Raw genomic sequence first — 14,577 nt, 5'->3', positions numbered from 1 at the left:
AAAGGATCTATTGTGCCGTCACTGGCTTGAAGATGGAGGCTGTGCGGCCAAGAAATGTGGGCCACCTCCAAGAGCTGAGCGTGGCCCCCAGCCTCCAGCTGACAGCCAGCAAGGAAATGGGGACCTCAGTTCTACAATCGCAGGAACCGAATTATTTCAACCACAAGAATGAGCCTGGAAGCAAAATTTCCCCCCAAGCTTCCAGATGAGAACTGTCTGGTTGACATACCGAGTCCAGCCTTGTGACACCCTAAACAGAGAACCAGCCACACCCTGCTGTTCTGATCTACAGGACCATGAGCCAGTACATGGGTATTGTTTTAGCCTGCTAAACTTGTGGTATTAGTTAGGGAGCAACAGAAAGCTAATACAGGCCAGGCGCAGTGGCTCACACCTGTAATCCCAGCACTTTGGGAGGCCGAGGCGGGTAGATCACCTAAGGTCAGGAGTTCGAGACCAGCACTCCTGTGTTTTGTATTTTCGTAAAAATACAAAAATTAGCCAGGTGTGGTGGTACATGCCTGTAATCCCAGCTACCTGGGAGGCTGAGGCAGGAGAATCACTTGAACCTGGGAGGCAGAGGTTGCAGTGAGCCAAGATCACCCCACTGCACTCCAGCCTGGGTGACAGAGCAAGGCTCCATCTCAAAAAAAAAAAAAAAAACCAACACAATGTTGAGTCCATCTCCTCCTTTTCCCTTCCCACTGCCAGGAGCTGGGTTCAGGTCCTCGCCCTCTCTCATCTCCCTCTCCAGCCTCCTCTCCATCTGTAATCCTATGAATGGCATGAAACTCCTTGGTGCCCTTCAACGCCACTCGTACTGGAAACAGTTCAGTGCTGGAGGAGCCGCCTGCTCTGGCCAAATGGAATGCCTTTCCCCAGCTCTCTGCCTGATCCTTCCAGGCCCGGCTCCAGCACCACCTCCTCTGGGGAGCCTCCCAGACATCTCTCAGCAGATGTCTGCCCCTCCTCTGAGATTCCACGGCATTGGGAACAACTCTCCATTGTGGAATTTTATCACCCCACAGTGCAACCTGCATTCTTACTCTGCTAGACTGAGGTCCCTTAGAGCAAGGAGCACAACTTCCTCGCCAAGCAAGAAGACTCGGGGCCTGGCATTGAGCAGTCACAAAAGCAGCCATTCAACACAGAACATGGAATAACAGGAAATGTTCAGTAAACAATAAAATCATTTATTCAAAATCTGGCAAATATTTAAAGGGCAGGCCCTGTGTACCGGTCTCCAGAATAGGTATTTTACATCATTATTATTTTTCAAACTCCTACAACAGCCTTAAAAGGTCATTATGGATATTATCCCACCACACAGGCAAGAAAAACAAGGATCTGAGCAGTTGACCTGCCAAGCCCCACACAGTACACAGCACAGCCAAGCGCCATACCTGTGTCTGCTGGTGCCTGTCTCTCACCATCCCACACGGCCTCCCCGAGGGACTCCAAGATATGGGTGGAAGTACTTGGGAAGCTACAAAGTGGGTTAAAGCCCACCAGCTGAAGACTACCAGGGCACTGCACTCAAAACCATAACTTGCTATGGCTCAAGGACATCAGGTTAAAAAGAAGAAACACATAACACATAACTTGCGGTCAGACACAGTGCCTTACACCTGTAATCCCGGCATTTTGGGAGGCTGAGACACGAGGATCACTTGAGGCCAGGAGTTCAGGACCAGCCTGGGCAACACAGTGAGACCCCCATCTCTACAAAAAAATTTAAAAATTAGCCAGGCGTGATGGTGCATACCTGCAGTCTCACAGCTACTCAGGAGGCTGAGGCAGAAGGATCACCTGAGCCTGGAAGTTTGAGGTTACAGTGGGCTATGATTGCACCACTGCACCCAATCCTGGGTGGCAGAGTGAGACGCTATCTTTAAAACAAAACAAAAACCCATAACTTGCAAAACTACATTGACTCCCTGAATTGACACACCATACCAAATCATGACATGCGAGACAAACTGTTTAGCTCCAACTCTTACAACTCGTTCAGACTAGTGTTTCAAGATAAGATCACAGATGAAGTATCTAATAGTAACTCTGCATGGCTCAAGTTGTTCCACAGATCAGACCACCGACTGTTCCAGCAGCTCCCCAGTTGACAAATTCTGACCAGCGCCTGCCAAAACCATCCTCTCACACCAGCCCCTAAACCTGATCCAGGCCGTCCCCATCCCTCCCCACTTAGTAAATGCCTCTTGGTTCTCTAAAGTGTGCACTCCCCTTTGCAGCAGCAACTTTAACGACAGGTGTGTTCCTGGAGGGAAAATGCAAACCGCCGCCTCTGTTATGGGATCCTTCCAGGGCTTCCTAAGCCCATAGGAACATCCCCCTCCTACTTCCCGCCCAGGATCCTAGCCCTCAGGCCTGACTTCCCATCATCACCTGCTTAATCTTCCGTGGCTGTTGCATTGGCAGGCTCAGCAGTTTGTCAGCTGCAATCTCCATGAAGAAGGGGTTGAGAATCCGAATCTGTTTAGGGTTGACATCCCAGATGAGGGGAGGCTGTTTCCAGAAACCCTTTCGCACCTAGGAGGATGGGGTCAGAAGAGACAGAAGCGGGTGAAGCCCTGTTTCTCAAATCCAACCCAGTGGTCCTCAGCCAGGTGAGGGGGTCCAAGTGATGGCAGAGGCCTTCAGGAGCACAAGGTGAGAGGAAAGGGAGGTGAAGTCTGTGCCACAGATGGGAGACCAGGAGAGGACCAGGGAAAGACAGGAGGAAAGGCACCCCCTCGGGAGGCCAGGTGACCTGGTGTATAGAGTGGAGGGTCTGAACCAGGGACCACTTCCAAGAACATCCACACAGGTAGAAGGGACTAAAGTTTTAGGCTGTCTAAACACTTGACAAAAGTGCCAGATGGGACGGTTCAGCCTGTGACCAGATGGCAAAGTGATGTAGTGAACTCTTTCTGGGGACCATCTGTTTGGACACAGGCCTCATTGCTCTAACCTGCCCTCAGCCTGGAGATGGCTGCTGGAGGGTTGCTCAGCTCCTGAGTTCCTCACAGGCAAACACCTACTCGGAAAGCTTTCCTGTCACAGACACGCCTGGAGCATGGGTGCCTGTGGCTGCTGCCACCTGACGCCTGCAGGCTTTTATACCCAGTTGCTGGGGCAGCTTATCGGAGCACCACCCTTGGAGGGCAGCCTAAGGCGCTGACTGCCGGGAGCCCAGTTCATGCTGTCCCCGCACAGCCTCTTTAGGACTGCCAGGCGGACATCAAGGAGCGTGAGGTCCTGACTCGGGCAGCGTCCCCACTGCCAGGCCTCAGCCCCCAGTCTGTCCCCCAACTTACCCGCTTCTTATCACTCAGGATGGTCTCAATCCAGTGGAAGTCCATTGCCTTGAAAGCTACCAGGACGAGGAGTGTGTCTGGGTTGTTTTCTACTTTGGGGTCGAAGTGGGCAGATTCAGGGTAGAAGAGACGCATGGTGGTCTTGGAGCCCACGTCACCCTCATAGCCAGCCACTGGGGCATTGTTCAATCTGGGGGTTGGGAGGAGGATTCCCATCACTAGAGGCCTCCTGGGCCTGTCTACAGTCCCTGGCTCGGACATCCAGTTCCCAAACAACAGTAGGAAGAGATAGTCACACACACCTGATGACCACATCGTACTTGTTGATGGCATCTCCCAGCGAGCTGTTCCGCAGCCGGTGCCCGTTCCCCACGACCACACAGCGGCGGCACCTGAGGCTGCCATAGAAAGAGGAGTGGTCTTTCTATGTCACCCCACACTCTAACCCAGGCTCGCTGCCCTGGATCTGCCTGGGCCCATCTCAGGACCACTTCCTAGGCCCCCTCAGCCCCTGGTCCCCATGAAGCAGGCATCACCCCGTGGTCCTGCTTAGGGTCATGCTGACTTTATAGCCCTGGGCTTTATAAGAGGAGGAGACTGCGCAGAGCACAGAAGAGGGCAGAGGAGTAGAGGGAAGGCACGGGGGGGTGTATCAATGAGAAACCCCTGCCCCACTGTTGCAATACCCTCGAGCAGCCTCTGCCCACTCTGCACCCACATGCCCAGGCTAGGCTACCATGAGAATTGGCTGGGATGGTACCAGTCCATGACTGTTTCACAGAGCGGGGGGGTGGGGAGTGGGGGGAGCGGGCAGGGGGCAGGAAATAGGAGAAGGTGCCCAGACTGGAGTCAGAGTGCCGCCTTACCTCTGGATGTTCTTGGGGATGGAGGAGCTGGTGATGGCTAGCACCCGGAGGAGCAGATCCTCTACAAAAAGAACCAGGCGGAGGGACTGATGTGACAGATAGCATTCTGAAGGCTGCCTGCCCTCCCTCCACTGCTCCTCAGAGCGCTGGCTGCCTTCTTCTTCCCCTGACCCTGGTACCCGAGTCAGGCTCAGAACTTGGGCACTGGGGCCATGGACGGCAGAGAATAGGAAGCAACGTGGTCAGGGTGAGCCCATGGTTCCCACAGAGCCGGGTAGGAACTTACCACTCCCCTTGGTCCCATAGGGCAGCTCGTAAGCAGATGGCGTCTTGACCCAGAAATAATCCTCAAGCCGCAGGAAGATGGGCTGATCCCGGGAGTAGCTGCACAGAGGTGAAAGCCGGGTGGGGATGAGAACAGAATTAATCTTGATGCCAGAAGTAGGGTTAGGCCCATGACTAATATTATAAGGCCTTCTCTTCCCTCCCTGGCTTCACCTAACCCATGTCCACCAACACAGCTGCTCTTTCCATCTACTCCCCACACTGTGAACCCCTCAATCCCAGCTCGTTCCATGCCCTGCTCTACCCTCCTCATCCTTAAGTACTTACTTGCCAAAGAGCTTAGAGGCCTTGCTCTCTGCCTCGCCCTGGAGGCACGGCTCCTTCTTCTCTGGGATGGGAAAATAAAAACTGGAGAGAAAAAAGGACAGGAGGCAGAAGCCCCAGTCAGACCCAGGGGCCCATGTTCCAGGCAGCCTAAGCCTTCTCCCACGGCATGAAGGTCCCAAGGTGCCGGGGAGGAATCATCTCAAGTTAAGTTCCACTTGGAACCCAAGTCCTTGAGGATCCAGGTCTTTCTGCCCCTGCACTCCCTGGGTGAGGGCCCAGTGAGACATCCCAGGCCCTACCCCCACCCACCCTCATGGAAACACTCCGTACCAGCAGCTGAAGGGATGAGGTCATGTGCTGGCTCTTGGAACCTTCCTGCCCTACTAGGTCCCCTGCTCCATGATGCTCCATCCCTAAGCCCTGTCCCTGACAAGAACCACTGGAAGGACATGGAAGGTGAACTCACAGCTCGATGTACCTGTCTTCCCGGGAGATGGAATACCACACCATGATGACCAGGACCAGAGCCAACATGGCCAGGAGCTTCCAGCCTGCAGGACACATGCAGAGAGGAGCTAGAGGCAGCAACAGGCAGGTACAGCCCCCGTCCACCTTCCCACCTGCCCCCTTCTGAGTCCCTCCGACCCCTAACTCAACAGAAGCAGTCTCTGGCCCTTGCCTGGCCCTGGCTGAGGGCTTGACCCTGATTGTACCCACTGTCCTTCAAGATAAAGAGAAGGGCCCCTGGCTCCCTGTCTGTCCCTCCACAGCCCCCAGAGGTCCCAGGATCCTGCTGAAGACGGCTTCTGGAGGCCTGTCCTCCAGGGTGGGGGAGCGCTCGGACGACACTCACGGGACTTGCTGACCATGTTTCTCAGCAGGCAGCAGGATTCCTGGGGAGAGCTGTCATCCCGGCTGCCTCGGGCCACCTAGGAAATAGGAGTCACAGGTGTCTGGTCGGCTTCACAAACTCTCCTGCCTAGACACTGGAGCAGGACACACCCACTGTCTGCCCCTCCCTTCCACCAGAAAGCAGGAAGCTGCTCCCTGGGGCAATCATCCTGAGGGTGAGCTTTCTCATCCAGGATCCTCCTAACTCCTCCAGGGGCGGCATTAAGGATCCAGGTGAGCCCTGCCACGGAAGGGAAAACCGAGGGTCCAGCCCTCACAGACTCGGTCCCAAGCCAGGCTGGCCTACTCCAGCCTCTCTGGTGTGGTTCTTCTCACCATCCCCTTCTGCATTTTGACCCAGGAAGGGCCAGCTCCAGGAGGCAGACAGCTACCCCCGCCCACTGTTGAGACGAAAAGTTAGCCAACTCACTGTGTGAGGGCTTGAGTCCTCTTTTACCCAACAGAGGATCACCTATTCTCCACCATCCAAGGCGTCTCTTGGTCTGGTCACTGCCTGCCTCTCCATCATCAATCCAGCCAAACAGGTTTGCTCAGGTCAGGGGTCGGGAGTGAGGGTGGGGCTATGACATGGTCCTCATGAGGCCTCCTTGATCCCTTCTAGACCCTGACCAAATGCAAACAGTGCTCACGCCTCCCCACCCAGCCATGGGCTAAGCTCAGGGAGGGAAGGTGTTTAAATGGGGAGCACAGGGAGCTGGGAGGGTCTGGCTGGCCAAAGAGAAGTCAAGAGATGCTTCCAGTAAGGGTGAAGGCAGTAAGGTGAGGACTGTGCACAGGAAGGGGTGAGCTGCTGTTCACCCCTGCACACAAGCAGAGGCTTCCTCACAAGCACCAGCTCAGCCAGGGCCACGCTGCAGTCACTGCAGAAGACATTTCTGTAGCTTCTACAGCCACACAGAGGCACCAGATGCCAAGTGCCAGTTTCTTCCATCCACGCCATGCTTCCTGATGATCTGGATCAGAAGAGTCCCTTGGACCACTTCCTAAAAATACATTTCAGGGCCCTTCCCTGGAGACAGACCACCTTGGTCAGCCTGAGTATGGCCTGGGACAGGCATTTTCACAAACAACAGCCCATGTGAATCCGACGGTTGATCAGGAAAGGGAGGCAAGCACTAGTGTTTGTGCACCAGTGGAAACTTTCCATGTTTTCATAGGGGCTGGGGACAGCATCTGGATGAGGCCTGGTCCATTTTACAAACCATTAACCAATGATCCTGAGCCCTGTCCTATGGTGGAGTCAGTGTCCTGCTCCCCAGCGGGCTCATTCCCAGGCTCTGCTCTGAACCCACAAACACTGAAGGATCAGAGTCTTGAGTCAGAGGAGACAGCCAGGCAGGGACCAGGGTCAGACTGCCTCAGGAGAGTCAGAAGCACCATCCCCAAACCCCAGAGGGGATGAAGCCTAGTCCTGTCCAGTAAAGAAAAGTGATCAGTTTGTAATCAGCAGGAGTCCCCAGTTAAAGGTATTGTCCTAGTAACTCCCCCGACAGCTCTTCTGAAAGGGGCATGCCTTACCTACCCCTCACCCCACAGCAATCTCTGAGTCGTTCCCTACACATGGCCCTCCTCGCCTTCATAGCTTTTCCCATCTGTCATCAGCTTAGTTACTTGTTTTCTTTCTGTCTGTCTCCCCAATTGGGATATAAGCTCTGTGAGGGTTGGTATTGGGTCTGTCCCGTTCGCAGCTCTAGTCCCACATGTAGCACGCTGCTTGGCACACAGTAGAGTACATCAGAAAGTACTGAATGCATATCAGGTTGGTTACCGTGGACGATCACACCTCCCTCTCTGACCTGCAGTTTCCTCACTGTCAAACTGAAAAGTCAGCCTATTCCCACTGCTCAAAAAAGGCCAGATCAGTCCCACGGGCATCCCAGAGCCCAGACAAGTGGATTCTTTGGCCCCTTCCAGACCTATAAAATCAGAATCTGCATTTAAACACGATACCCTGGCGATTCATATATCTGTCCGAGTTTGAGAAGCACTGGTCAAGCCTGATGTTCTTGATTATGGCTGAAGAAGAGACTCACCTGAAGTACTTAAACAAAAAAAATTTTTTAAATGAGTATTTGGGTCCCAACACCTAGAAATTCTGGGTTAATTCATCTAGCCCAGCACTGGAATTCGCTGAAGCCCGCTGGGTGATTCTAAAGTGCAGCCAAGGCTGAGAACCACTGGTCTGGATGATCTGTGGGTGATCTGAAAGCACACTTCTCAAACCTTGATGTGCACGCTGTGACTCAGAGGGTGCCAGATGGGGTGCAGGGCAGGCGGGGATTTGCATTCTAACCAGCTCCCTAATGGGGCCTGCTGCGTGGCTCGAACTACTCTTTTGAGTTGCAGTGCTCCGAACCAGGATCCCTCCAGCTCTAACATTTCAGGACCTTACGAACTGCAGCCTCTCTCACCCTCCCTGCTCCCTCTCTCCATCTTCCTTGCATGACCAGGGTGCGTTTCATCTTCCTTTGTATTCATAGGTCACCAGCATTGGCTGCACAATGCAATGACCTGAGGATTTTAAACATATAAAGTCTAGGCCCCACTCTCCAAGATGTTTAATTGGTTAGGGGTGGGGCCCAGGCATGAATAGGGAATAGTAAAACAAATCAGCGCCGCACCTCCTCTGTGATTCTGAAATGCAGCCTAGGCGGGAAACACTACAAAGAGCTCATTTCACCTTTTGTGAAAGACAAATACACAGGTATCCTCCAGGGCTGCCTTCCAGGGAAAAACCTGCGTCAGAGGTGAGCAGCGTCAGAGGTGAGCAGCGTCAGAGGTGAGCAGCGTCAGAGGTGAGCAGCGCTAACCAGTCTTGAACAACAAGACAATTAGCCCTTCTTCGACCTCTTCCCCAGTAAAGTTCTACATTGTCTTGTCTTCATTCCAAAACAGCGTCAGTGTTGCGCTAAGCAAACTGGGCGAGTCTTAGGGCTTGCTCGGCTATACCCAATCAGGAATTTCACGAGCCACACCCTCCCCTTGTGGGGCTGAGGGTGAGGATTGCTCAGTGGCCCCAGGCATTCCAGGGCTTCCAGGGCTGGCTGCTGCCTCAAGACAACATGGCACCTTCTCCCAGCAGCTACCCCACATTGCTGGTCTAGCTCTGAGCATAAAGGGCAGGAGAAAAGCCACAGTAGAGTACCTGGGTGGGAAAGCAGGCATCGAATCCACTCATGTCCAAGGGGACCAGCCTCTCACCAAGAGGCCAGCTCACCCAACCTGCTGGGCAAAGGTGCCCCCGGGTAGGAAGACAATCTGCTCTTCTTGGTGCTCTGCCAGGAACCAAGATGTCCCTGGCCGAAGGGAGCTGGTCAGTTCTGCCACAGAACTTACCCAAGGGCAGAACTGGGGGACAAGGTGAAGAAATAAGGCCCAGTGGAGGCAGAAACCATGCCTCCTGCTGCCCCAGCATTCACAGCCTAATACACAGTGAGTACTCAGCAGGTACCCGCCCAACCAAGTGGGGCAGAACTAGATATGCCCCCAGGGGCACAGTATGATGCCCAGCCCCTCAGAGCCCCTGGACCCATAAAAGCGATACGGCTTAATGTTCCGGGGAAGGGGTCTGGGAAGACCAGAGGGGCAGAAGCTCGCGGTTTACTTGCTGGTTCTGTGATCATAAGCGACCACTTACTCTTACTGTCCTCAGTTCTTCTTCTTCTTCTTCTGTTTTTTGTTTTTTTTTTTTTTCAGACAAAGTCTTGCTCTGTCACCCAGGCTAAAGTGCAGTGGTGCCATCAGCTTACGGCAACCTCCGCCTCCCAGGTTCAAGTGATTCTCGTGCCTCAGCCTCCTGAGTAGCTGGGACTACAGGCATGTGTCACCACGCCCGGCTAATTTTTGTATTTTTAGTAGAGATGGGGTTTCTCCATGTTGCCCAGGCTGGTGTCGAACTCCTGGCCTCAAGTGATCCACCTACCTTGGCATCCCAAAGTGCTGGGATTGCAGGCATGAGCCACCGCGCCCGGCCATCACTGTCCTCAGTTCTGTAGGGAAAACCTGGAGCCCCTGTCTGCCTGCTGTCTACCTCTAGACTCTCCTACCTCCCCTCTTTCCCCCAAATCCTTCCACCTAGACACCAGATCCACCTCACCTTCCCAGAATAGTTCCCAATCAATTACTCCTCTTTTCCCTGTGTCTCCCACCTCTCCTTCTCTATTCTCTGACTTATAAACATGCTCAAGTCTCCTCTTCCTAACATAAACAGCAAACCTCTCTCTGCTCTATCTCCTCCTCAAGCTACCCCTGCATCTCCCTCCTTCCCTCAGTGATCAAACTTCTTCCCCTCTACTACACCCTCACTTCCTACTCTGTCCCCCCACCCCTACGCCACTCCCTCCACTCTTGTTTTTATTCTGAAATTGCTCTTGCTGAGGCCAATGACCTTCTAATTGCCAAACCTAAGAAAGGTCTATTGTCAGTCTTCACTGAGCTGCTCAGAGGCCTTTGATGCTGTTGGCCATGCCTCCTCCTTGGCTTCTAGGTCAAGGTCAAGATTCCCTTCAGGTTTTCCTCCTGCCTCCGGGACAGTAGGCTCTGCTGCTGGGGCCCACCTTTTTTTTTTCTTCTTCTTCTTTTTTTTTTTCCTGAGAGGGAGTCTCCCTCTGTCACCGAGGCTGGAGTGAAGTGGCACGAACCCACTGGAACCTCTGCCTTGTAGGTTCAAGTGATTCTTGTGCCTCCCTAGTAGCTGGGATACAGGCACCCACCACCATGCCTGGCTAATTTTTGTATGTTTAGTAGAGACGGGGTTTCACCATGTTGGCCAAGCTGGTTTCAAACTCCTGACCTCAAGCGATCCGCCCACCTTAGCCTCCCAAAGTGCTGGGATTACAGGCGTGAGCCACCGAGGGCCCACCCTTTAAATGCTGGCATTCTCGGGGGCACTGTCCTTGAACCTCGCTTCTCCCCTGCCACACGTTTTCAGGGGACAAGTTCACTCATTTTCAGAGGTTTAACTACTATTCAGACACTGATGATTCGAGCTCTTTATTTTCAGCGCTAATTTCTCTTCCACACTCCATCCTAGTATTTCTAATTTTCTAGCTGGATGATCTTAAATTCCTCAAATGGAAGAAGATGTTCAAAGCTGGACTCTCTCCTCGCTCCCAACCCCCATATTATCAACCCAGTCTCCCAACACCTCCCTCTTTCATCCCTCCATGGTTACTAAATATTATCAGTTCTACCTCCATTTGCTCATATTCTAGCAAATGCTTGCAAAGCTCCTTACCACAGGCCTGGCATCATAGGTGAAACTGGGGATGTCGGATTTTACAAAACTCAGCCCCAGTGTGAAGGTCACATTGTCTAGACTCTGAGAAATACTTCACAGTGCAGCCCTCCAGCTCCTCTTCCGGAGCCACAGCCTGGTTCCAGATCCCACCCCAAGTTACAGGCTTCCTAACTGGTCTCTTCACCACAACTGTTTCCTCACTCACGCCCCTTCTTCGAAACTGCCAACATGGTATCCTTCTAAGAAATGATATGGATCAAACCACCCTCTTGCTTCAATCACTCTGCACTCCTTACATGAAGCCAAGGTTCCTTAGCAGGTAACCAGGCCCCTTCAGTCTGCGGCCATGAGAACTGCAAATGCATCTCTTACCCTCCTCCCAAGCACACTAAGGGAGCCACCTTTTCCCTCCCACTGTAGCTGCCACATCCCTTTTCCACCTTTATTAAGGTGACTGCTATGGTTTGAATGTGTCGCCCGAAGTCCAAGTGCTGCAACTTGATCCCCAGTGCAACAGTATAAGCAGGGCCTAATAAAAGGTGTTTAGATCATGGGGCTCTGCTCTCATGGATGGGTTAATGCCATTATTGTGGAACTGGGTTCCTTATAAAAGGCCAGTTAGGTCCCCTCTTGATCTGTCTTGCCATTCCACTTTCCACCATGGGATGATGCAGCAAGAAGGCCCTTGCCAGAGCAGCCCCTTGATCTTGGACTTCCCAGCCTCCAGAACCATGAGCCAAATAAAATTCTATTCATTATAATATACTCAATCTGTGGTATTCTGTTACAGCAGCACAAAATGGACTAAGACAGAAAATTGGTGCCAAGAAGTGGAGAGGAGAGAGGAAAGCAGGGGAGGGGAGGGAAAGGAAGAAAAGAGAGAGAGAGCAGAGAGGAAGGAATGGAGGGATGGAGGCAGGCAGGCAATAAAGAGGGATTAGAAGATCTGTAGGGCAAGTCTGAAACTTCTTAGACTAAGTGGTTGTGATCAGAATGGTGGTAGAAATAACGACGGTAAAGGCCATTCTGATGAGGTCTCAGATATATCTGAAGATTAAGGTACTGGAAACTGGCATAACAGTCATCCTTGTTACAAAGCAGCAAAGAATGTGGCTACATTGTGTCCAGGTCCTCAAACTGTATAGCAGGCAGAACTTAAGAGTGATAAACTAGGCTATTTGGTGGAAGAAATATCTAAGCAGCAAAGCATTTTGGTTGCTGTATGACTTATTTTAACTGTATACTGTAAAACTTGAGAAGAAATAAAGAATTTAAAGATGAAACTTATAAAGAAAAGCAGGGTTGGGCGCAGTAGCTCACGTCTGTAATCCCAGCACTTTGGGAGGCTGAGGCGGGCGGATCATTTGAGGTCAGGAGTTCGAGACCAGCCTGGCTGACATGATGAAACCCCATCTCTACTAAAAATACAAAAAAATTAGCTGGGTGTGGTGGCACACACCTGAAATCCCAGCTATTAGGAAGGCTAGGGCAGGAGAATGGTTTGAACCCGGGAGACAGAAGTTGCAGTAAGCTGAGATCATGCCACTGAACTCCAGCCTGGGCAACAGAGTAAGACTCCATCTCAAAAAAAAAAAAAAAAAAAAAAAGAAAGAAAGAAAGAAAGAAATTTATAATGAAAAGCGAAACAGAACTTAGAGACTGGAAGGATTCTGAGACTGGACCTGTAGTAGAGAATGAAAGAACTTTCAGGAGAGGAAAGCAAGGGTGCAGGCATGTTACCGTTTGATAGTTTAATAAGAATATTAGTATGGACCACTTGATAAGGAGATTAGTATTGGCCAGAGCCACAGTTTGATAACGAGATTAGTACGATAAGAATGAAGCCAGAGGCTATTCATCAAGAAAATGAGAATGATCCCAAAGGTACTGCAGAGATGACCTGTGATCACAGATCCGGCAGTGCCAAAATCTGAGGGAAGGAACTATGTCAAAAGCCAGGTCTTGGGAGCCCTCAGGACCTGTGGCTCACTGTCCAGGGCCACCTCAAGTCTCTGCTCCCACATTTGGGCACAGTGCTCCTCTGCCTCCCCAGCCACGGCTTAAATGGGCCCAGGTGCAGCTTGACCTACCATTCTAGAAGGTGCAAGTGGTGAGTCTTGGTGGTGTCCCACATGGTCCTAATGCCACCAGAGTACAGAATGCAGGGGCTATGCGCCTGACTCCCTCCAACTAGATTTCAAAGGATATTGCGGACAGCCTCGGGACCCAGGCAGAGACTGGTTGCAGGGTCAGAGCCACCACCAGGGAGCCCCCTGGAGGGCAATGCCCAGCAGAACTGTGGAGTCTGAGCTGCTGAGAGTCCCCAGGAAGCCTAGTGGGGCTGTGGGAGTAAGGCCGTCCTGACACCCCAGAACTGCAGAGCTACCAGTGTGCAACAGCAACCTGGGGGAGCTGCAAGCATGAGACTCCAACCGGTGAGAGCTGCTGCATGGAATGAGCCCAGCAAGGCCAGGGAAGCAGGGCTGCCAGAGGCCTTGGGGGCCCAGGTCCCTACCCGAGTGTGTCTGGAAGGCAGGACATGTTGTCAAAGAAGATTATTGTCAAGTTGGGATTTAGTATTGTTTCCCCTGCTGGGTTTTGGAGTTGTCTGGACCAGTTTGCCCCTTTCTTCTTGCCTATCTCTCCCTTTTGGAATGGAATATCTGTCCTATGCCTGTCCCATCACTGTACTTTGGAAGCAGACAACTTGCTTGATTTCACAGCCCATGACTGGAGGGGAATTTGATTCAGGATGAACCATACCTTGAGTTTTACCCACAGCTGACTTAGATGAGACTGTGGATTTTGGACTTTGGACTTTTAATGTGGTGCTGAAACAAATAAGAATTTGGGATTATAGGTAGGAAGCAAATGTATTCTACATGTGACAAGACATACATTTTGGGGACTGGGGCAGAATGCTATGGTTTGAATGTGTCCCTCAAAGTTCATATGCTAGAAACTTGATCCTAAATGTTAACAATGTTGTGAGGTGGGGTCTCATAAGAGTAGGCCATGAGGGCTCTGTTCTCGTGAATGGGTTTAATGCCATTATTACAGGAGTGGGTTCCTTATAAAAGGACAATTAGGCCCCTTCCTGCTCTCTCTCTCCACCTTGCCCTTCTTCCATCCACCATGAGACAATGCAGCAAGAAGACCCTCACTGGATGTGGCCTCTAGATCTTGGACATCCGAGCCTCCAGAACTGTGAGCCAAATAAACTTCTGCTCCTTATAAACTACCTACTTGGTGGTAATGGCAGCACAAAACAGACTAACATAACATCCTAACCCTCCACATCCTGCTCGCTGGGACCATCCCACTCTGGTAATATCGGGCTGAAATGGTTCCTCTCCTACGAAGGCTTGACTTATACTTCCAAATGACTGATGTTTTGGTTCCCATGAGATGTTGTTTATACCTTAATTTCAGCACTTAGAGGTAACAAAATTTTATATTATCTGAGGTTTTCATGTCTTGCCCACTATCCCATGACCTCTGAGATTGGAGACATTTTTATAACAAGAGCCTACCAGAGTTAAGTGTACTATAGAATATGCTTTATGGTACAATGTAACTTTGTGTTATATCATTCTGTGCTTTCCTAGCTTGCCTAAATGACCTCTGTGGTCAG

At 51.7% G+C, this 14,577-nt stretch overlaps 1 protein-coding gene across 7 annotated transcripts in view; it reads right to left on the bottom strand.

Annotated features, from left to right (window-relative positions):
• Positions 1-14,577, bottom strand: part of ST3GAL4 (ST3 beta-galactoside alpha-2,3-sialyltransferase 4) — a 93,304-nt gene that overhangs the window by 37,168 nt on the left and 41,559 nt on the right. For 5 of the 7 annotated variants that reach the window (XM_055356364.2, XM_055356361.2, XM_055356359.2 and 2 more), the window contains 8 exons: positions 5,646-5,721; positions 5,259-5,343; positions 4,793-4,873; positions 4,467-4,564; positions 4,181-4,241; positions 3,617-3,712; positions 3,315-3,504; positions 2,404-2,547 (listed from right to left, as the gene is read on the bottom strand). In XM_055356364.2, the coding sequence (XP_055212339.1) occupies positions 2,404-2,547; positions 3,315-3,504; positions 3,617-3,712; positions 4,181-4,241; positions 4,467-4,564; positions 4,793-4,873; positions 5,259-5,343; positions 5,646-5,661 (771 nt within the window). In that variant the 5' untranslated portion in view covers positions 5,662-5,721. Of the gene's footprint in view, positions 1-2,403; positions 2,548-3,314; positions 3,505-3,616; positions 3,713-4,180; positions 4,242-4,466; positions 4,565-4,792; positions 4,874-5,258; positions 5,344-5,645; positions 5,722-14,577 lie in introns of those variants that run through there. The other 2 variants (XM_055356362.2, XM_063693666.1) reach the window with 1 other exon arrangement.

Source organism: Gorilla gorilla, chromosome 9, assembly GCF_029281585.2.
Source record: "Gorilla gorilla gorilla isolate KB3781 chromosome 9, NHGRI_mGorGor1-v2.1_pri, whole genome shotgun sequence".
Classification (NCBI taxonomy): Eukaryota; Metazoa; Chordata; class Mammalia; order Primates; family Hominidae; genus Gorilla; species Gorilla gorilla.
The sequence above is the reverse complement of the archived record's forward strand: the minus strand, read 5'-3'. Positions and strand labels throughout refer to the sequence as shown.